Below are 22,068 nucleotides of genomic sequence, written 5' to 3'. Positions count from 1 at the left end.
ACTCTCAGCCGCTCCAAGACGAAACTATTCAGAAGCCGTATAGCAACGATGCAACTACATACCAATTATATCAACCTACTGCGGGGTTAACATCTGGAATTTCACCTGACCACCAGCATGTCTAAAGTTGACATGAAGGTTAGACATGGTGTCATGCAGTGAGCTGCACAGGAAAAAGGCTAAAAGTCTCGAACCTGCGCCCCAGTATCAATCAGTCAGAGTGACGGTTGCACCAACGGGCCAAGCTGTTGCATGCGAGGCTGCACGGCATCGCTTTTACCTCCATTAGTTTCCGGTAATACAACTCTGTGGCGCCAGTCAAAGAGTGGATGTAAGAGGGATGTCCTCTTGTCAAGTGACCCGTTCTTCTAGACGTCTGGACAACAACATCTAGCTTGATGACTTGGGCTTACGCAGTGTTGGCTAGCCCTGCTGTTCCCAAAGGCGAAGAAATTCAGCACGTGGAGCGCATCACCTGTGCGACAAGACGCCAACATTGGCATTGAGCGGCAAGGAAACCGAGATATCTCGACACGTACCGGGTTCTATGTAGCCGGCGGCCAATCACATCGTCGTCGTGAATCAGATTGGACTTGGAAAGACGAGACAATAATGAAATCCTAATCTGTACCAAGCATACAGCGTGATAAAGCGGATACCAAGACCTCTTCTGACTGATACTGCGATGCCCTCGCCTTTTGCCAAAAAGGATAACCTTGATATTTGTCAAGGTTGAATTTTCGATAGATGCAGCTCCATAGCGGCAATCTCTTGAACGACGATAGCTCAGGCTGTGCTCCCTGCGGCACGAAGTGCTAGAAATCACAGCCAACGGATGAACTCTCCTCACTTCCTTTTGAAAAGATGGCATACAATCCAAAAATAGTCCTCTTCCTTACAAACCAGCTCGGCGATTATGGGCGGACGCTCTTCCCGCCTTCAACGGTGACTGGAAGCTGACTCTGATTCGAGTCGGTCAATTATTTTCGACCTCCTATCTATCTACCTACTCAGGCAGGCAGGCGGATACCTCTCGTGGTTGATGACGTGGCCAACTTCTCGGCGGACGGTGCGCTTGCAATTCCGGCATCTTGGTAGGGACTTCAAGCAGAATAACCTCCGATCAAGCTTGCAAATCTCTGGGCGACCAGTGGACAATCTCCACTCAGTAGGCAAGATAACTATAGTGCAGGGGTTCTTACAGGGAAGCGTTCTGCAATGCCCATGCTCCTAATACGTCACCAAGTCCTTGAAGTCCTTGGATCTTCAAAGTAGTTGGTAGGTGATGGTAGCCCTGGTCGACCTCGACTAGACACTTTGACTAGACGCATCACTACTTGATATACGCTGTTCAAAGACTGTGTTACAAATATGCGATTATCATTATTACTGGCTTAATGAAAAAAAAAAAAAATAAAGGTGGACAGTAATACCCTTCATGAACCTCCCAAAACGCCTGATGCACACTAGGAAAACCGAGCCCATGTAGGTTATTGCAAACAATGACTGATGCTTCTTTTGCCCATCCTCGCCTCGCTTGTAAATGTTATTGCCCGGTTGAAACGTCTTATTTGTTTATTCTTATTGCAGTTAGGATCTCCCCTTAGGTCACGGTATATCCGCCATCGACGCGAAGGTCAGCACCAGTGACGTAGCTACTGGCATCAGAGAGCAGGAAGGACACAGGGCCCATAAGGTCTTGAGGTTGACCCATCTTGCCTTGGGGAATAAGTGAGGTCCACTTCTGCTTAAGATCGGGGTTCTCGTCGAGAATCTTTTCAGTTCTGTAAGGGCGGAATGTCAGTATTTCGGCAGCTGAACCTATTCGTTTGTGCTTCATCACTCACAGTGCTGTTAGCATGTATCCAGGGGAGATACAGTTGACGCGGATTCCAGCATGTGCCCATTCGACGGCTAGAGAAGCTGCCAGATGGCGCACACCAGCTTTGGCAGCGTTGTAGGGACTAATAGCCGCGTATAGTCAGCAATTGATCTTTTCTCAAGCACATGTACTTTGTGCAGGATCGAAATCCACACCCCCTGCACCCCGCTCGCGATCGGCATCATCGACCAGGGGATTCGGAATAAAGTGCCAGTGACACAGGATCGCCAAGGAATCACTTACGCCTGAGGCTGGGGAACGTTGACAATGGCGCCAGACATGCTACCAATCATGACCATGCTACCCGGGGCTTTGCGCGCCATAAGGTGACGGGCAACTGAGGTGGCAAAAAGGTAGGTTCCGTCGACATTGACAGCCCACAGCTTACGCATACGGTCAATGGGGTAGTTCACGGCTTCGAAATTTTCAGTAAACCCGGCTGAGGTGACGAGGTGGTCAATCTTGCCGTGCTGCTCAATAACCTCAGCAATGCAACTTTCGACGGATTCAGGGTCGGAGACGTCGGCAAAGTGGGCGGTGACGGTGGGAATTCTTGCAAGAGCAACAGTTAAAATAACCGATTTTCTTTGAATATATGTATAACGAATCAAAGATCTTACCGCTGAAGCGTTGGGATTCTCACGGTGGAAGGCGTCCATGAGCAACTGGGTCTGCTTCTGAGCTTCTTCCTCTATAATCAGGTTAGTTCAGCAACCTGAACAACGCAACGGTCTATAGGGAAGAATGTGACCTACTGTTCATATCAACAAGGGCAACATCAGCACCGGAAAAAACCATGCCCTGGGCCATAACCAAGCCCAAACCACGAGCACCTCCAGTGACGACACCAACACGGCCATCAAGAGAGAAGCTAGGGAGAGTAGGCTTCACGAACTGTCCACCAGTACCCAGGACTGGCTTGCTGGAAGGCAGTTCATGCTCTTCGGGATGTTCAACCTCAATGTCAGCATCGGTGCGAGAGTAACTGCCAGGCTTGTTGCTTCGAGGAGGGATGTTGTGCAGATTGCGAGCGGCGGCGAACGACGGCCGCAAGGTAGCAGGGGCAACACTTCGCGAAGCGTGCCGCAGCATGGGAGCGAAGATGGTCTGTCTGGGAGCCATTGCTGTGATTATGCGTGACTTGATATGAAGAGAAATCCGAGAAAATAGAATTTGGAGGGGAAAAGTGTTTCCTATTTCTCACAATGTGAGAAGCTAATTTTGGTGATGTGTACGTGGACCGAAGACTTGTCCGAGAGCGGTGGCGTTGAGGCTCAGGTGAGACCTTTCTACTCAACACGATTCCACTGCAATTGATGTTCCAGAGAGAATAAGAGATTGAGCAGTATGGAGAGAGAGGTGAGCAGAGTAGAGCAGTGAGCGGGCGATTAAGTTTGTGGTATATATTTCATCCACCTCTGCCCCTCTGGTCAATGGTTCAATGTTAATGCGCACCCCTCAAGCTCCGGTGACGGACACCCCCACCCCTTTGCGCTAGGGCCGGCAGCGGGGACAACGGGGCAAGGGGGGGATGCTGTGGGCACTAAATTGGGAATCAAGCTCCATGTCGCCGCTAGACTTCGAGGATGTCCCTTGCCGGAAAAGCTAAGGTCCAGCCAGGAGAATCCACCAGAGGCCGATCTTTCATCACTGCCCAATGGACAGACTAGGAATGCCACCAGACTGCACGGTAAAACTCCCCAGCCGGTGGTCAGGGCAGCGGCGAGCGCGGACACCATGCAGAGAGGCTCGCAGGACTCTGCGGAGTATTGCAGATGGTCTATGCATCCTGGAGACTCCGGAACACGGGTCGACCTGCATCTACAGGGGCCGCCTTAGTCGAGCTCCAAAGTGCTCCAACATTGAGGTTCTAGAGCTCTTGCACAGCCTTGTCAGACCGTCTGGAGCAAGTCCCGGAAGCCAATTTTTCTGGGGCTAGACACTTGACCCATGTCTGTCTTGGAGAGCCAAGTGGTGTGAAACCTGCAAGAAAGCTGCACACGGCAAAAAGAAGCGCGCTTCAAGGTCACATTGATGCAGGTAATGTCAAAGTTCGCGGGGACAGACAAATCGAGACAGAAACAACCGGCAACGTCTGCACAGCCAAGGACGGAAGCAAATCCCACGGCCGATTCTGCCGCGAATTACGATATGAAGTGAACATTGAACTTTAGAAATGGCTTTGACGGCAAGTGGCTCAGGCGGGGTGAGAGGGGCCCAACGAAGGCAGGAGCGACCACAGAGCAGGGGTAAAAGATTGAGTCTGCGACGATTTCCCATGTCCTTCATCTTTTTCTATTCTACTATTCTATATTGTATATCAGGGAAATATTAAGAACGAGAGCAAGCAAAGCTCCTTATTCCCTTTTTCAACCTCCAATCGTGCTTCACTACCCGCTGCTCTCGAATCTCTCGGGGCAACCCCCGTACAAAAAAAATAGAAGGACGCGAGCAGCCTGTGCAAGAAGCTACCCTAACACCTGGGTTGTTTTTTCCTTGCTAGCTCAGCCAAGCACAGGCTCGAGGATTCCAAACACAACCCAAAACAATCATCTAATGAATGCCATTACTAGTACTATGTTTTGGCAAGGAAAAGGACCGGGGAGCAACCGAGCACAGAGAGGCAAGGGCTGGTGGTCACGCGGAACACCACAATTTTCATCGTACATTATCGTATTACCGAGTGCTGAGTACTTGCCCAACGCCCGGTACGTCAGCATACCAATTTGGATACGCCTACCCTCTGTCCGTCAAACGAGATAACACTCCGTTGATCAGGTATTGTGAGGACTTTGCCTCCGTCTCAATCCCAGGTCCCCCGCTCGCCAGTTAACCTGTGTATTATGCACATGGGCTTTTTGACAGGACAGTAGGGTATGGCGGTGTGGGTGTGAAGAGTGACCGGTGCATCCGTTTGCAAACAGGACACCCTCACAAGCAACAATTCACCTTACTGATGGAGACAAGGTACAAAGCTCTAGAGTCAGACCGAACTCCCCGAATCTCACGATGCTGCTGGCACACCGCGCAGCCAATTCGGCACGCCCAAGAGCGAACTCCTGACCTTTGTTTGGCCCGACCTGGTACTTGGTACTGTAGATTTGGAGTAACTCGATCTTCTTGCTCACCATATCAATTCGTTCGCATTCAAGAAGCACCCGAAATTCTCATCAATTTGTCGACGAGTTCAATTGGAGCGAAATCGTCATGATTTTAGCAGTCTGCCGGCCAAATTTCATTCCCCTGTCTTGGCCGCTACTACAGAAGACGAACTGATCATGAGTTTTAGCCTAATATTTAAAACTGGTGCCTGGAGCAACCCCCCGCAAGCGGACCCGGCACATCTGGTAAGAGCGCCCTTGTCACCGCCAGCTAGAGACCGCCTGTCCTTGAACTATCGTGACTTGAATTTGTTGGTGTATTTCCCCCTTTCACACTCCTGTCGACCTAGCGATTGCACCATATTCCATCCCTTTTCCACGGGTTCCACACACATGTCTCGAGAACATGGAACAGAACATTTTCTTCATCTGCTCTGCACTGGATTATTGGCTGGATGAACTCGTTCTCCCCCCCGTGTTTAATAATGCTATTTTGATATTTTTGCGGCCCTATTTACATGGGACATTGTACGATTTGCGACCTCGCTTCGTAACCTTGTCCGTAGCACAGCGGATGATGCATGATCATCGTGATCCTGGTCGCCTTCTATCTGCCGACGGATTTAATGCATGGAACTTAAAATACAGTGACCCGGAGCAATCTGCCCGTCCCTGGTACAGCAACGTAGTGACCATCCAGGCGGTATTCAGCTATCGAAATGCGCGTTTCCGACCTATCCAAGCGACTGTCATGGTAACAGTCAACCTCTTGTCCATCCAATGCAAGCTTCTGAACTGGTGTACTACCGGTTTCGATGCATTTACGCATTGGCATACTCCTTGTTGAAAGCACGTCCAATGACCATCCGTCTAATTTCAGAAGTTCCGGCACCAATCTCGTACAATTTCGCACTGCCAATCAAAATGCGTTAGTCAGAAGTAAATTACCTCGCCCTTCCATTTTCAGAGGTTTGAAAGCCTCGTAATGTATGGCAAGAGGGGTCCTAGATGGGAACACTGGGGAGCATTGAAAACAAACAAAAAGGTCAAGCTTACTCTCGCAGTAATCTCGAGGCAGGCATCTCCTCAACATAGCCCATACCACCCAGCAACTGAATACAGTCAAGTGCGCACTCAGTGGCACGCTCAGCCGCGTACAAAATGGCGCCAGCACAGTCCTGGGTACGGATAACGCCCTGCTCATCAACCTGCTTGGCCGTGGCGTACGTATAGGCCCGCGCCGCCTGCAACTTGGTGTACATGTCGGCAAGCTTGCCCTGGACCAGCTGGTTGTGAGCGATCGGGGAACCAAACTGCTTGCGCTGGTGGGAGAAGGGCAGGGCAACGTCCAGCGCCGCCTGCATGATGCCCAGGGGCCCGGCCGAGAGCACCAGGCGCTCCAGGTCGAGGCCCTCCATGAGGACGCGCACGCCACCGTTGACGCTGCCCACGACATTCTCCTCGGGGACGAAGACGTTGTCGAACATGAGCTCGCCCGTGTTGCTGCCGCGCATGCCCATCTTGTCCAGCTTCCGGGCGCAGCTGAATCCGTCCGTCTTGGTCTCGACCAGGAAGGCCGTGATGCCCTTGGAGCCCTTGTCGGGCTCCGTTTTGGCGTAGACAACAATCAAGTCGGCGTCGGGCCCGTTAGTTATCCACATCTTGGAGCCGTTGAGGAGATGGCCGCCGTCGACCTTCTTGGCCGACGTGCGCATGCTCACGACGTCGCTGCCGGAGCCAGACTCGGACATGGCCAGCGCGCCAATCTTGGTGCCGGCAATCAGGCCCGGGAGGTACTTCTTCTTCTGCTCCGGGCTGCCATTGAGCTGCAGCTGGTTCACGCAGAGCTGCGAATGCGCCGCGTAGCTCAGCCCAATGGACCCTGACGCGCGGGATATTTCCTCCATGACAACGGCGTGAGCCTGGTAGCCCATGCCCAGCCCGCCAACGTCCTCGTCGGCCGTGATGCCCAGGAACCCGGCCTCGCCGAGCTTCGGCCACATCTCGTTGGGGAAAGCATTGCTCTTGTCTGTGTGCGCGGCGACCTCTTCTGTGATTTCGCGGCGCGTGAACTCCTGCACACGCTCGCGCAGCTCATCTAGATCCTCGCTCGTAGGCGCCTCAAAGCCCTTGGGATGCTTGGACGAGTGTAGTCTTGTCTGGACGGTAGAGAGGGTGATTGATGCGGCTGAGGGTCGTAGTCGCCGGGCGGCGGGTTGAGAGACTGCTCTGGTGAGCGATCTGAAGCTCGCTGCCATGTTGTTGTATGTGATTTTGTAAAGGCGTCGAAATGAGAGGGTGGAGGCAAAAAGTCGAGTGTCCCGGATCAATTCCCAGGCAAGCAGCAGAAAAAGAAATAAGAAGTGCGGCACTGGCTCGAGTCCAGAAAAGAAGTCCGAGTTTAAAGTAAAGCCGAGGGTCTGGATGGATGCGGCCATCCAAGGCTCATAGCCATAAGCCTGCGGCCTACTTCGGCTTGCTGCGGCCCGTCAACCCCAGATTTTGGCTCCTGCCCCCACGATGTCAAGTTTGCCGGCTTTGCGGACAAGCTTGCTCCCGAATGCTACGCCTTGTCTCGGCCTTTCATACCCCTTCGTCTTTACCTTCTTCTTCTTCTTCTTTTCTCCCCCTTCTTCCCGGAAGCCTGCCTTCTTGCCCAGCGCCAGCATAAAGTCGCTCAATTACGCTTGTAGAGACGTCAATTCCATAATGTCTCTCAGCCGGTCCTCACAACAGGCCCTGCGGCTGGCCCGCCTTCACGCCCGTCATCCCAAACAACATCACATCCAGTCCCGCGCCATCGCGAACCTCACGCCCCCTCACCAAGCAGCCGCCATATCTCGCCTCCAAACCAATGTCGACCCCTCGTCGGAGGAGTACAAGGAAAATGAGAAGCACATGTCTGAAGTCACTGCCAGAATGGCCGAGCTCACGCGCAAGATCCAGCGCGGGGGTCCTGAAAAGGCCCGCGAAAAGCACATTGCTCGCAAGAAGATGCTTCCGAGGGACCGCATCACGTCGCTGATTGACCCGGGGACGACGTTTTTGGAATTGTCCCCCATGGCCGGCTACGAGCTGTACCCCGAGGCCGACGTTCCAGCCGGCGGCATCATCACCGGCGTCGGCGTCGTCGAGGGCGTCACCTGCGTCATTGTCGCAAACGACAGCACAGTCAAGGGCGGCACTTACTACCCCATTACCGTCAAAAAGCATCTCCGTGCGCAGGCTGTTGCGCAGGAGAATAAGTTGCCGTAAGCATGGCCCCCAGTCTGCTCTCTCCATCTTGTCGAAAGTACCCGAAGCTAAGTGTGTGAATAGCTGCATCTACCTGGTCGACTCTGGCGGTGCCAACCTCCCGCACCAGTCCGACGTCTTCCCCGACCGCGAGCACTTTGGCCGCATCTTCTACAACCAGGCACGCATGTCGTCGCAAGGGATCCCTCAAATCGCCGTCGTCATGGGCCCTTGCACCGCGGGAGGAGCCTACGTCCCCGCCATGTCGGACGAGTCCATCATTGTCGGCGAACAGGGCCACATCTTCCTTGCCGGCCCTCCCCTCGTCAAAGCCGCCACCGGCGAGGTCGTGAGCGCCGAAGAACTCGGCGGCGGCAAGATGCATTCCTCCGTGTCCGGCGTGACCGACTACCTGGCCGTCGACGACGCCCACGCCATCACCCTCGCTCGACGATCCATCAGCAACCTCAACTGGCCTGCCAGATCCGCCGCCACGCAGCCTCCTGCCACTGCCTTCTCAGAGCCCCTCTACGACCCAGAAGAGCTCATGGGCATCGGAACCACCAATCTCCGCAAGCCCATCCCCATCCGTGAAGTCATTGCCCGCGTCGTGGACGGCTCCGAATTCTCCGAGTTTAAGCGGGACTTTGGCACCACCCTCGTCACCGGCTTCGCCTCCATCTACGGCCACAAAGTTGGCATCGTCGCCAACGACGGCATCCTCTTCGCCTCGTCCGCCGTCAAGGGCGCACACTTCATCGAGCTCTGCGCCCAGCGCGGCATCCCCCTCGTCTTCCTGCAAAACATCTCGGGCTTCATGGTCGGCACGGCCTCTGAGCGAGACGGCATCGCCAAGCACGGCGCCAAGCTCGTCACGGCCGTTGCCTGCGCCGACGTGCCCAAGTTCACCGTTGTCGTTGGCGGCTCCTACGGCGCCGGCAACTACGGCATGTGCGGACGCGCCTATGGTCCCCGTTTCCTCTGGATGTGGCCCAACGCCCGCGTCGGCGTCATGGGGAGCGAGCAGCTCGCTGCCGTCATGGAGAGTGTTGGCCAGAAAGCCGACCCCGAGCTCAGGGCTCGCATCGATCGTGAGACTGAGGCCACATTCTCCTCTGCAAGACTTTGGGTAAGTGGGCCGATAAACAGTCCCCCTTTTTCAAACTCCCAACCCCTTTTTCATTCCTTTTCCAGTGGCTAATATATTCAACCAACAACAGGACGATGGCATTATTCCCCCCCAACACACTCGACGCTACCTCGGCCTAGGCCTGCAGGCTGCCATGGGTGGGCGGAACGAGGTCAAGGCTGGAGATACCAGATTCGGCGTCTTCAGAATGTAAACAGGGGAAACAACTATAAAAAGCTAGAATATGAATTTGATGACGCCTCAGAACCTTGTCAGTGGGCAGTGGTCTTCATGTATTAGAGCATATTGTATATATTTTGCCATAGATGTTCTGTACAATTGAAATAATTGTCGAATCACAAAGTAGGCTACAACAATTAGAAACCACTATCGAATTTCACTTCTACCAATGCCGGGACGCGACACGATATTACATCATTAACCCATTTATTCCTTGATATTCCTCCTCAATGTCGGTGGTATAAGCATTTCTTCATCTATCAAAACGCCATCGCTGAACTCCATTTTATATTGTACAATCCGGAGAATGGAATCAATCAAAGAGAACTGAAGAGTCTCGACGAGTTTTGTGCGAGACCTCTCCTCTCCTTCTGTGATTTCTGATCAAATCCGGGCCGGTCGTTGAGATATGGCGGCATCGGCATCACGCTAAACATTTCTGCGCCCAACTGGTCCGTTCCCAATGTTGACAGATAGTGAGACCAGGTTGATGCTATTTCCACCCCCAAGATCAACGTTGGACGCCTCCTGCTCCGTGACTTGACTCCCTATCTGTGTTTGACCCCTCATGGCCTTGCTAAATAGTCGTTGCAGTGCAGCTTGGGAAGACACTGCCCTGTCCACGGTCTGCTGTTGTAATATGTAGAGCATTGCAACCCGCGAGAAATCAAGCACTTCCTCTGTGACTGGGAAATTTGAAGGAGCTCTGCTAGTGGTGGTAGCAGTTGACCTGGAAATAGGCAGGGGGCTCGATAAGAACATGGATGTCAAGGTCGACTTGGCCGGGGTAGTTGGTGGTATTGTTGTTTGAGATTTTTCTGGGGGAGCTGAACTCGCCACTGATGTTGTAGGCTTCTGGCCAGTAACAGGAGGAGTCACAGTAGTCGTTGTCGTCGTGGTTGGTGGCACGAGAGTAATAATTGATATCACCGGGAACTCTTCAACATTCAGGACAAGGTTCGCCTGGTTTTGAGTGTTGTCTTGCACCTCATCTGTAGCTTGACCGGATCTTGTGGAACGACCGTCAAAAGTGACAAGAGAATTTTGAGCAATGCATGACAAGTTTCCAGAGTTAAACCTAGCCAGAATTGAGGTGCCCGACAGTGGCACAGAAAAATTCTTGTTGGCATCAGCTAGTAGCCGTGGAATGGCTCTGCCCATTGTCACGTTTGTAATACTTGACTGTCCGTCAGTGGAAACAAGATTTGTCATCGTACACCCGGTGTTACCACCATCGCCACAGGTGGAACCTGTAAAGCCATTGGTACAGATACACGAACAATTGCCTTGGGAAATTACGCTGGTACCACCATTCAGGCAGGTTAGTCTCTCCTGGCATTGACCGATAGTGAGGTCCTTGTCTCTTTGGCCAAGGTTCTTGAAAACAAAAAATTCGAGCGGGACGACTATGGCTGCCACAATGAGGATAAGAAGTAAGAAGACCAAAAGGATGACTAGCCACAAGGGTAGACCACAGCATCGTCGTTTAGGCTTTGGTTCAATTTGACCACTCGGGGAACGTGAATGAGTACGTCGATCTTGTCCAGAGATTGCTGGCCATGTGCTGCTTCTTATCCACGAGCTGCGGCTGGTATTGTTTCGAGGTGTATGAACAGGTGGCGGAAAGGCCGCCAGCATGTCTGACAATCCAGATCGGTGGAGGTCATCTAATACCAAAGTTAGAATCAGATAATCATCCCGCTCGTACAGAATGAACAGATGAGTACGAGGACAAGGGGCTCATTTCTCAGTAGTATAGCTACCTTTTTCAGTGAGATAACCTTCCATAGTATCAAGCCTGCTTGCCGGCCGTTTGCCCTTGTCAATCATAGCCTGCAAGTCTGGTTGCGCGCCGAATCAAATCTGGCAAGCTTGTAAGACTCCCCCTAGCCTCTGCCGCTCGAACTGCGTCGATATCAAGCCTGGGCGGACGCTTCATAGCCGACAGGCGAGATTGCTGTCGAGGGACATCTCCAAGTTGCACAGACTCTCTAGGGCCCGATGAACTTGCACTACCATAAGGCTGCAGGATAGCATCCGTGGCTAGACTTTCCCTACTCGAAGTATTGATAAACGATGCTCGGGGTTTTTTAATGGTAGAAACAGATTCGGATGAACTTGTTGCCGGACTCGTATAGCCGTCATTCTCGAGTACTGTCTTCGCTGGTGCTGGATCTTTTCCGGTATTTGTCCCAGAACTGCTAGCCCTTTTTGTGGTAATCAATGCCGGCTTACCCTTCTTACCCAAGCTTGCACTCCGAACCAATTGGCTCTCATCTCCGAACTCATCATACCCAGATTCTCTGTCCTTTTCTGTTATCGATTCTTCGTAGAATGCGTCGCCATAGGCAGGGCTGCCTATCTCAGGTGATCCAGCGGGCCATGTTTCAGGCATAGCCGCGCTTGACGCATACGACCCATGAGATCTTGACCGCGGGCTTTCTTCGGGTATGGGAGAAACGTATGATGCACTCGAATAAAAAGACGATGCCCCTCTTCGGCTCGAAGGTGGAGGTCCCAAGTTTGCACTCTTCCTGGGCGGTGCTGAAGAACTCGCGGGAATCGGTACCGGAAAGTCAGGTATCGATCCCACAGACGATATTGTTTGCCGGTTAGAGCTTTCTGAGGGGGTCGATGGGGAGGAAACATTATAATTGTCGTTCTTTTCTTGTGACGTGTCTGGTAAGACCGATCGAGAGGTGAAGACAGGAGTAGGTTGTTGTGGTTTTGCCTGGTCAAGCATGGAGGGAATTCTGCTCGGGCTGGGTCTCGGAGGTCTCTGAGGTATCTGTTGTGATTTCGAAGAGGAAGACCGATATGAACTTGGGTCGACAGAAGTCGACGGCGAGGTACTGGAATTGGTGAGCGGCCACTGTGGCACCTGGGTCGGTCTTGATATTCCCGGGCCATACTTTGGGTCCTGGCCAGGGGGCATTCTATTCTTCGCGAACCTAGACTGAGAATACCCTGGCGGCGGTGGTCGCAGTGGTGTTGAGGATTCAATCGGGTTTGGGTTCTGTTGCGCCCATCGCGGTCCCTCCCCATCCCTCGCTAGCATACCTTGCACTTGTTCCCGGGCCCTTCTAACAGACCCTGGTGTATTGTATGGCCGGTCCATATCCCTTCCATTGTAGGGTTGACTCATTTGACTATTTTCAGCAGCCGCGAACCATTCGTCGCAGGATCAGTCTGAACGTTCCGGGCGATTTATTTGCAGTGGTTTTCCCAAACAAGTCAAAGACTGGTGATAAATGAGTAGATATCTCGTCTCTGTACGGTCAAATTTGCGCAAGATATCCCAAATATTACGCTATGTTGCTGTCGGGCTTTGAATCGGGGATTGGTTGGTAAATACGTAAGTCGTTGTCTTGCATCAAAATCGGGACGACTCTGTCCTGTAAGTGAAGAAACGTGAAAGAAAGTTGCTGTAATTCACATATGTCGCATGTCATGTCAAAACGAGTGGTAGATGTAACTGAAGATAGATATGCGACCATTCAAGTTAACGAAAGCTTGGAAGAAAAGGAGTGAAACGAGTGCTGGGTGTCCAATTAGGAACACTTCTCAGCTCTCTAACTGAAATATAAAAGAGACAGAGAGCGTCCCAATAGTCAAGTAAACAACCTATCAAACTGGAATTAGCGGTTTCGTTTGAACACTTGAGATGAAAGACCTCGCGGGCATTGAGACCAGGTTGCTGTCCAACGAGTGCCATTTGTGACGCTCTTGCATCAAGTCATTGATCAGGCCCAGCTGCCTCACAAGGCGATGTTCAGGGTGAATGGGGCCATAGGTTACATACGAGAGACGCCGATAGTCTCAGATTCCACCACCTAGTGGCAAGATAACAGCTCCTGAGACAGCATGCCCCAAATCGGAACTGATGCCAAGTAAAGACTCGCAGAGCCTCAGAAATAAGCGGGATGAGAGGCGACTAGACAGCCGCAAAATAAAAACCAAAGAAAAGGCTTTGGGGAGCCACGGAAGTCAACCAAGAAGAAAGAGAAGGCCCAGAGTTCTTCTGGTAGGAATTGGCTGACGCTAAAACCTTCGTCGCAATGCCCGGAGAGTTCTCGTGGAAGCTTGGCTCCGTGTCGCAAATCACGGCTGGGGGTCTTGTTTCAGATGTTGTGCCGAGCAAGAGAATAACGAGCTAGTCAGAACAAGAGTGAGTTTGCAAGTCAAAGCCCCAGCAGCATGAATGGATACAGCAGTGGAAAAAGTAGGGGAACTGAAGTGAAAGTCAATGGAAAGTGAGCCCTGGAATCTGTGTGTGCTTCGGCAGTGTGTCTACTGGCTGCCATGAAGGCCACAGCAATCTTGATGCTGCATGTAGCAATCTCTGGGACATTGCCGGCACAGTAGCAAACAATTCTTACCTGGTAAACTGATAAAGGTGGCGCTGAATGCCCGAACCGTGTCTGTGGGACAGCGTTTGCCCGTCCTGGACTCACAAAAGTGTACAAATGACTGGAGACGAAGAGAAAGAAAAGTGAATGAATGAAAGCAGCTATCCACAGGATGCTGGAGGGGGGAGAAGTGCAACTGAGGCAGTTGCGACGAAGCTGACCTGCAAAAGGGGAAGTCGCGACACAAAATGCGCAAGAAGAAAACGAGTGGCTCGGAGGGGGAATAAAAGACGCCAAAAGAAAACATGTTGGCCAAGCAGACACTATGAATAACGCCTCAGAATCACTCCGTATTGTACATCGTCCCATGTCTCGACGATAGATGCAACACACTGCTGGTCCCTGCAAGTGCAAGGTGAGCATGTTCTGTAAGCTAAGCCAGTGCCACCCCGACGGTCGCAAAAAAGAGCAGGGGGTCGAGGCTGGCGTGTTGACGTCGAACCAGGTGCGAGGTCTCTCCCCGGCCAAGGTGCTGCTGCATCACGTCAATCGTCTGCTTATGGAGATTCCAGGCCACTGAAATTTGCATCCACGCTACTTTGTACCGACATATGGCGCTCGGGGTCGTATGCGATGCCAGCTTCTGAAAGAACAAACATCGACTGGTCCGAGGCGTTTTTGTTCCGAGCATTCACGGGTCTTGTTCCTGGATCCAACAGCGTGGTCGTCCAGGCACGGCCAACAGTCCAAGGCCTACTTACTCCCAAACGGCCCCCTTGGGCCTGTCTCCGCCTGGCGCGTGTTAAGTGTGTTATGTGGATCCGAGGCCGTCAATTGATATCACACAGGACTGTGGAAGCCACCCAGTCCCACCAAACCAGTCAACTTTACTCTGTGCTAGACTGCTAGTATACGGAGGACGGAGAACGGATGTACGGCGCTTCGCGCTGCTGGCTTGGCACAGGCCAAAAGTGCTCGAGCCCGCACGGAGGTCCAACTTAGATTAGGACAATCTCTATAAACAACCGCGACCTGGACACGGGCAGTCGCAATTCTGGCCGTCCCGAATGTTTTCTTGGGGTGATGGCAGTACGCTGGAACAGAGTCAATGTTGTCTAGTCTCTGTTACTCGCGCAGTGGTCAATATGAATGCCAGCCGTTTGAGCCATTTGGCAATGTCTTGAGGCCACGTTTGCACCAGCTCGAAGACCCTCGAAGACATAACCAAGTCACGCTCGTGGAAGCCAAATCAGGCATTGAGGCCTCATCCCTGTTACTGGCCCAGGGTGGCAACGTTCTCGTGGTTAACTGGAAACACTAGCGCCGTGTTCCTGCATGGAGATGCATCCACACATGAAGCAAGATATCGTGGTCTAGTGACAACTTCTGACTAGTGTTGATGGAGCGCGCCGCCATCATACATACATACAGTACTATTATCTCTCTGGCAGCTTCATCTTAACCAGCAGTTCTGCCGCAGCCTTCGAGAAGGAGAGATAAATGTTCGGTCAATTTGTCATGGTCAATTTGACACGATGTGGCTCATGATCGGCCCAACTCGCATCGAAATAGGCGCAGAATGCATTGTTGCGAGTGATGCACCCGCACCTTGGCACACAGACGGGTTCGTGTCCAATATTCGGTCAGGTGAAAGCCGTGGCCACTGGGACAATAACAATGATGAGCACCCGCACTTCGCCGCGGACTTGATCGGGAGACTGTCAACACCCCCGGCCTCACCACACCATAGTTTTTACCAATACTCAAGGAAACTATGTTCCTGTGTTAAGTGATATTGAGTGGCATGAGCAACCAGGGCGTAACTCTTTCAACCCAGCTCAGCAACCAACTTTCTTGAAGAGGAAGACGGACAGCTGATCAGCAGGATCCACGCCTCCAGCATCGGCAAGAGCGTAACTGGCAAATACGACGACTTAAAATAGTGACAACAAGGGGTGCGCCAACGAGAACTTTTCCTGTTGTTCAGACTAGGTCTTTTGTGCGTCTTTTATTTAATGCCCGCTGTCATTTTCATCTATTGACATGAGTTGGCTGAAAGGGCTTCATCATACTGGGGCGCCTAGCCCATGCTCAGAGTGCCTTTAATTTTACATCCTGTTAAAAATCCTTAATAATTCGGGACTACCAGAAAAAGCGAAGGTCGAATAGCGACTCGTGCATACTACTGCAACATCATTACCCACTGCTACCGCTCTATTTCATCGTTGGAGGGACTGCTTCTATGACAGATCTTGTGCCGAAGGATCTACAATGGATATTGTTGTAGTACAACATCTATACCAGGAACAGAAGGTATCCGGGTAAAAATGGTACCAGCATATCACGCAGTATATGGTTTGACACTAGAATATGCAATCAGAGGCAGCAATAAGCATTTGTCCACCAGGTGACGAAGAGTGACCTAAAGGTGGGCAAACTCATTGTCTCCCAATGTCCCCGTGTACAGCCAAATATCTTCTGTCACAGACCGCAGGTTCAAACAAATACGCCAGTCCGACCAACAAGTCTGTTGTGAGCAAGTGAGCAAGACAGGGGAACACCGCGCACAAGGGGGCTTCTCTGACAAGAGACAGATCAAAAAGCTGGCCGACACAAATAGTAGTAACGCCAACAATTCGGCCGGCGTGGGGTGTCAATGGTGGTACCGGTCAACTTCAACGGTTTATTATAACTGATATAACTCATGAGATGAACGGGACTGGCTGTGGAGCCCTCATGGCTAAATACATGAAGGCATATGCAAGCCTCGTCTCGTGGCTACGGAAGATTATCTGCTGGGAGATTACATATCTCTTGCATTGAGGGCAATTCAACGTAAATGATGGTAATGTATCCATGGTACGTGGCTGACAAGCGTGTACGTAAGGTGTGCAACTTCAATTTGAATGTGAATGTACGGTGACTCTTCACGAAGACGATGAAACACACATCGAACGATTCGGTCCTCGGCCCGCCCTTTTGTGCTCAACACTCACGAGGTCTCCATCCAGGAATAACATAACCAAAGCCATCGGGCTTCACAATATCAAATTTATCCTCTCCCTGCCAAGCATCCAAGAACCAATCGACATTTTTCTGCTTAAACCACTTGCAGTTATCATCAAATGTTTTCCAATAGCGAGTGTACTGAGCAACCCCTACGTCCCTCTTTCCGGGATTGTGGTCAGGATTGTGGTCAGTCTTGCCACAAGCCCAAGGACTCTCCGTAATCATAGTAGGCAGCTTGACATGATCCAGAACCCACTGCGTAGCCTGTTGAATGTATGCCCAGGCCTGGCTCTCAGGATTATTACCATGATAGAAGGACATGGCATGGATGTGGTCGTAGTCCGAGTTACTTTTAATGCCGCGGCCCAGACCAGTCAAACCATCGCCGTTGCGCAGGGAACCAGGCCGGTCCCAGTCCTCGCTGATGCCCGCCTTGATGTGGTGCTGATTAATTCGCTTGCGGAATGCCCCGAGGTCGTTGACGAAGTTGCCAGAGTCTGTGGACGACGTATGGTGCTATGGCCGCAAATTCAGGTTTGCCGAGGGTGTCGTAAATGGCCTGTTGAGATTGCCTCCAAACATCCTTATTGTTTATTAGCCTACGGAGTCCCAGTCCACGTGGATAATTCATGGAGAAAAGTTATGAACGATCATTCAAGACGCACACCGTTACCAAAGTTTGTCCAGACCTGCAGGATGAGAGCCATGTTATTCTTGGCCGCGGCCCGAATCGCGTTCTCAAACACCGTCGACTGGGTGCATGTAGGATAGTACATGCGTACGATGCTCGCTCCAAAGTCCTTCTTCATCTTGGCGAATTCCTGATACATACGGTTGAAGCTGTTGGTGTAGCTATTGCAGTTGCCATCCTCAAGAGGGTAGCTAGATCCCTGGAAGCCGTATGCCATGGACTGGGAGCACCACCAATCCTCCCTCCAATTTGACATTGGGAGCTGTCAAATCTCCAGGCAATTTGGCGCCGCCATAGGGAAAGCAGTTTGGTGTTGTAGCTGCGGCCACAATAGCCGGAAGACCAGCGAGAGCCAAAGTTGTGAGATGCATTGTAGGAACACCCGAGAGCTTATGCCAGTTTTTTGTTTTGTAGCGACGGGAACGAGCCGAACTTATCAAGGAAGAGATGATGGGCACATGTATCTTTAAATACTGAGCCTCTGCTGCTTCCGCTCGCCGTCCGAGGAACTAGATGCCATCCCCAATAGGGCCCTGAACTATGTCAACTCTAGGGCTGAATGCCCTCATGCCCCCATCTAGTCAGTCCTAGTCAGCCCAAGTAGGCGTGACACAGCTGTATCTCCTGCCATCCTCGGGGCCTTAGCACGGAAGCTCACTCCCGTTCTATGACGCAGCTTCTCTCAAATCGCTTTCCGTATGGAGGACTCATATTTCGCCGCGGCCCGTACGCCTAGCTCTCACGCAGAGACTGCGGGATGCGACGTTGTTTTCTAGACCGGGCCTACGGAGGTGCCAATTCGTGGCCTAGCGTGTTAAAGCGGGCTTAAAGCTTGATTATCCTGCTGACATTTGTACAGGAACGCACCAATTATTGCGGCAAAACTCATCCCTAGAAATGACAAGATTCATCGCCGAAGTTTCAATCTTGGGGCAATGGGTTGTTCTTCCCCACGATTGCGGCGGCTAGATGATGGAGGGACTGGCATCAGATTGCCGTGAATGGCTGCAGCAATGTGGAGTTCCGTCTTCGAAAGCAAAACCGCCCGATCTGATCCGTGGAATGAGACATTGTTTCATCATTTCGTTTCTCGCTTACCCGACGACGTCTCCACCGTTGAATAATTCCTGCCTGCAGGCATTGACCACAACGCCGCGCCTGAAAGACATAGCTTTACCCTTGACTCTTTGTGCCTAGTCAGCCGACAAGTGGCCTGAGGCTACCCAAGAGAAATGTCAAGTTGTGTTTGACTCGAGTTTCGGAAGGAGCGATGAAACCACCATATTTTGATATTCACAACGACTAGGTATCTTCATTTTAAAATCCAAGTCTATATTCAAGTTGCGGCCACTCATTAGAAAATCGCCTTTTCAACAGTCACATCCCTTCAAGCTATATGGCGGTATCAATGCCTTCAAGCCGAGCTATACACGCAAGTTACCCAGGTCCCAGAAGATCCCGATGCCTACCGTCGTGCTAATTCAGGCATGGAATCAGAACCACTGCCTTTACCTTGCTACAGATGCTGACGCAGTGACCGCGCCTAAGGCATCTCGTCCATCTTCAGTTAGAAGCGGTAGCAATTTCTGAACAATCGTGCAATGCCGGTTTCTTGATGCAAACGCACAAGCTGCCTGCAGCTCTGCAATCAGCTTGCCCGACGCTGTCGAAAACGGCTTTGCAAGTATTAGACTGGTCAGAATCTTGGCCACAATCCCTTCTTGTCCAGCAGCAGCAGCAGCAGCAGCAGCAGCAGCAGCAGCAAACTGAAGTCGCTTCAGATTGCAAGAGCCCTCACATGGGGAGACATCGGCGCCAGCTTCCAACAAACAGTGAACAGCATAGTCCAACCCGAAGGTGGAAGCGACGTGCATTGGGATTCGGCCAAAGAAGTCCTTTGCATCGAGCTCTGTTTTTGATGGACGCCCAATCAGTCCATCAACGCCATAAGTATGTCTATTATAAAGAGCAATATGGAGGAGGTTCTTCCAAATATGTCCTTGGCCGTGGTGCATGAGAGATAATTAATAGCAGCTTCTCGGACGTAAGTTGTTTCCAGAAATGGAAGGCAGTCGTATGAAACACGTGGTAGACGGCTGCGCTCGACAACGCCAATCTTGAATGCTTTCCCCAAGTGCTGATACAAGCCATAGTATCGGTTGAGTTCTGTCTTCCAAACGTCTTCCTGGTTCCCAACGCCTAGACCGTTGAGGTATGATTCCTAGATAGAGATGGCGTATCCAAGGTCTCCAGATTGCTGTAGCTCTTGTACTAGAGCAGCTACATCCTCTTGCGAATCAAAACAATCCACTCAATTTTGTCTGGGTCGGCCGTCATGCGACTGAACAGAACAAGACGTCAATACTGACGCCAGCCCATACCTGACTATTGGATTATGTTGTGTGGAGTCCCCATGGCCTGCCTCGCTGTAGATCGTACAGCTTTCGCTCCCTCAATACCTCAATACCAGTGTCTTAATTTTGCTGATACTGCCCAGGCGCACGGCGTATACCGCTTCCGATACCCGAACGCTGTCGCAGACTCGTCCGATGTGCGTGATCCAGGAGCTGTGGGCGGACCTGAAAAGGAAAGACAAGGCCAGTAAGACTAGCTGCTTCTACTCGGAATATATCTTCGTACGGTTTTTGTACTGGAAAGAGAGAATTCAACGACTGACAGTGCTCGAAGTCTATCCCAGCCTTTTGGGGGATCTAGATACTTCTCCACCAAAGATTGCTCACATTTCTCACAGTTTTTCGTCAATATAGATTCGCCCAGCGATGCAATAAAATTGTCTGCGATAGCCCGAACATTTTAGGAGCACTCACGACCTCAATGTATGCACCGGTCACATCTTTGGCCTGGCCATTCTCTGTTATTGGGTTCGAACTTTACCATGAGGCAAGTTAGTCAACGCCAAAGTCCTCGGCCGGAAACGAGCGGGCGCAAACCAAGACCAGCAGTACCTTTTTTTATTCTTGCGACAAAAGGTTCATTTTACATACCTCAAGCACCCCCTCTTGTTCGGAAGCGACGACTTTAGAGAACTATCCCCTTCCATACGTTAGGATCGGTCAATGAATGGTGTAGGAATGTTGGCCATGGACAATACCCAAAGCTGTAGGGTGGTGCGCTCCTTTATACGACGTAGTGAACCACGGATCAAAATGAGCAGCAACAGCCTTGTCTAATTATTACGTTTTTCTTCTTCTTTGCTGAGCTATGCAGTTACTTGCTTGAAAGAAAGACCAAGGTGCGTCACAACGCTGCTGAGACTACGGAACAATAGCTAAGCCTCGGGACTTACATGAGCATTGGACAACCTTGTCAAAGGCCCGAGGAAGCATGATATATTGGTCCGATTGTCAGCTCGCCACATAAAATGCCGAGACAGGACATTATTTATTACAGATCACGTCGGCTTAGTCGCAGAGTTGCAGTCGCCGATTTGCTGAGGAAACGCGCCACAGCCAGTGTGCTTTTCAGCCCTTCCACCTTTAGCCGATGGTTCGTGGATTCGCAGGTTGTGTCGTTGCCAACGTTGGTCCCCACTGCCTTTTGCACTCTTTTGTCTTCCGTTCCTTTTTTCTTCGCTTCCAACTCTTTTTTTAGTCGAGCAATAGAGACTCTGGAGTTTGTTCGCATCGCACTCTACCGGCCGAGGCGTTGATGACACTCAGACAACCCAAGTCTACTATCTACTTGGTGTCAATGCACTGGCATCTTACACGCGGCTCCTCGCCGCCTCGTGCCGGTTCGCCTCACCTTCAGGAAGAGCCAGGCTGGTTCTGAGTCTGTGTCATTTTGCTGCCCCCCCCCCCCCCCCCAACCCCCCCCAAAAAAAAAAAAAAAAACTTTTGAACTGTTGTCTGTCTTCCCATCCTCCTGATTTTCTTGCTCTTAAGAAACCGCGAAGTTGTTTGGGGCTGCTCGCAGTAATCACTTGAGGACCGATCTGTCACAGTGAAAGCGGATGCTCATCAGTATATATGTTTTTCAATACGGATCTATCTTGTTTCCTACTATGCGGCTTTGTGTTGTCGCAGCTGGTCGCAGCCTGGTCTTCCAACCAACCATGTACATTTGACAGTCTCTGTCGCCTCTGACAACAAAGTACTTTTCTCATCACCACGGCCAAATGGAGGTAACCGTCTAATAATGAACCCCCTTTTCAGTATTCCTAAACCGATGAGGCGCGGCTGACATGGTAAATTTTTCCTGTTGGAGGTCGATCGCGCTCTATCGCGACCCCCTTTCCCGGTCATTGGCGTGCGTAGTGAAGCGTGGCCGGTTCCGACGTCACCAACGCCAACGCCGACGTACCGAGAAGTAGCTTTTTGTCTTTTGCCTCCCCCTTGCCGCCAGTGTGACTGAGCATGTTAGCCTATTTTCGTATGCCTTGTCGCTTTCTCTGCTCAGTGCGGTCTTTATAA

The 22,068-nt window shown here is 51.5% G+C and overlaps 7 protein-coding genes across 7 annotated transcripts; 1 reads left to right on the top strand and 6 right to left on the bottom strand.

Moving 5' to 3' along the window:
* Positions 1-1,293: 1,293 nt before the first annotated feature.
* On the bottom strand, positions 1,294-3,266 carry J3458_009430 (uncharacterized protein). The gene is made up of 4 exons (XM_066119779.1): positions 2,638-3,266; positions 2,126-2,573; positions 1,848-1,964; positions 1,294-1,784 (listed from the first exon to the last, which is right to left on the bottom strand). The coding sequence occupies exons 1-4, from the start codon at positions 3,002-3,004 to the stop codon at positions 1,604-1,606; spliced, it is 1,113 nt and encodes a 370-aa protein (XP_065975576.1). The 5' UTR covers positions 3,005-3,266; the 3' UTR covers positions 1,294-1,603.
* Positions 3,267-4,710: 1,444 nt separating this feature from the next.
* On the bottom strand, positions 4,711-7,381 carry J3458_009429 (uncharacterized protein). The gene is made up of 2 exons (XM_007808981.2): positions 6,040-7,381; positions 4,711-5,895 (listed from the first exon to the last, which is right to left on the bottom strand). The coding sequence occupies exons 1-2, from the start codon at positions 7,239-7,241 to the stop codon at positions 5,805-5,807; spliced, it is 1,293 nt and encodes a 430-aa protein (XP_007807172.2). The 5' UTR covers positions 7,242-7,381; the 3' UTR covers positions 4,711-5,804.
* A 201-nt stretch (positions 7,382-7,582) lies between these two features.
* On the top strand, positions 7,583-9,454 carry MCCC2 (Methylcrotonoyl-CoA carboxylase beta chain, mitochondrial). The gene is made up of 2 exons (XM_066119778.1): positions 7,583-8,234; positions 8,302-9,454. Exons 1-2 carry the CDS (start codon positions 7,693-7,695, stop codon positions 9,416-9,418), a joined length of 1,659 nt encoding a protein of 552 aa, XP_065975575.1. The 5' UTR covers positions 7,583-7,692; the 3' UTR covers positions 9,419-9,454.
* A 561-nt stretch (positions 9,455-10,015) lies between these two features.
* J3458_009427 (uncharacterized protein) lies at positions 10,016-11,224 on the bottom strand (the record flags this gene model as incomplete). Its single annotated transcript, XM_007808983.2, has 1 exon — positions 10,016-11,224. One exon carries the CDS (start codon positions 11,222-11,224, stop codon positions 10,016-10,018), a length of 1,209 nt encoding a protein of 402 aa, XP_007807174.2.
* A 184-nt stretch (positions 11,225-11,408) lies between these two features.
* Positions 11,409-12,644, bottom strand: J3458_009426 (uncharacterized protein; the record flags this gene model as incomplete). Its single annotated transcript, XM_066119777.1, has 1 exon — positions 11,409-12,644. One exon carries the CDS (start codon positions 12,642-12,644, stop codon positions 11,409-11,411), a length of 1,236 nt encoding a protein of 411 aa, XP_065975574.1.
* Positions 12,645-16,920: 4,276 nt separating this feature from the next.
* J3458_009425 (uncharacterized protein) lies at positions 16,921-17,265 on the bottom strand (the record flags this gene model as incomplete). The annotated part of the gene is made up of 1 exon (XM_066119776.1): positions 16,921-17,265. One exon carries the CDS (start codon positions 17,263-17,265, stop codon positions 16,921-16,923), a length of 345 nt encoding a protein of 114 aa, XP_065975573.1.
* Positions 17,266-17,594: 329 nt separating this feature from the next.
* Positions 17,595-17,891, bottom strand: J3458_009424 (uncharacterized protein; the record flags this gene model as incomplete). The annotated part of the gene is made up of 1 exon (XM_007808984.2): positions 17,595-17,891. The coding sequence occupies one exon, from the start codon at positions 17,889-17,891 to the stop codon at positions 17,595-17,597; it is 297 nt and encodes a 98-aa protein (XP_007807175.2).
* Positions 17,892-22,068: the final 4,177 nt, after the last annotated feature.

The sequence above is a fragment of the Metarhizium acridum genome, assembly GCF_019434415.1.
Source record: "Metarhizium acridum strain ARSEF 324 chromosome Unknown scaffold_141, whole genome shotgun sequence".
Lineage (NCBI taxonomy): Eukaryota > Fungi > Ascomycota > Sordariomycetes > Hypocreales > Clavicipitaceae > Metarhizium > Metarhizium acridum.
The sequence above is the reverse complement of the archived record's forward strand: the minus strand, read 5'-3'. Positions and strand labels throughout refer to the sequence as shown.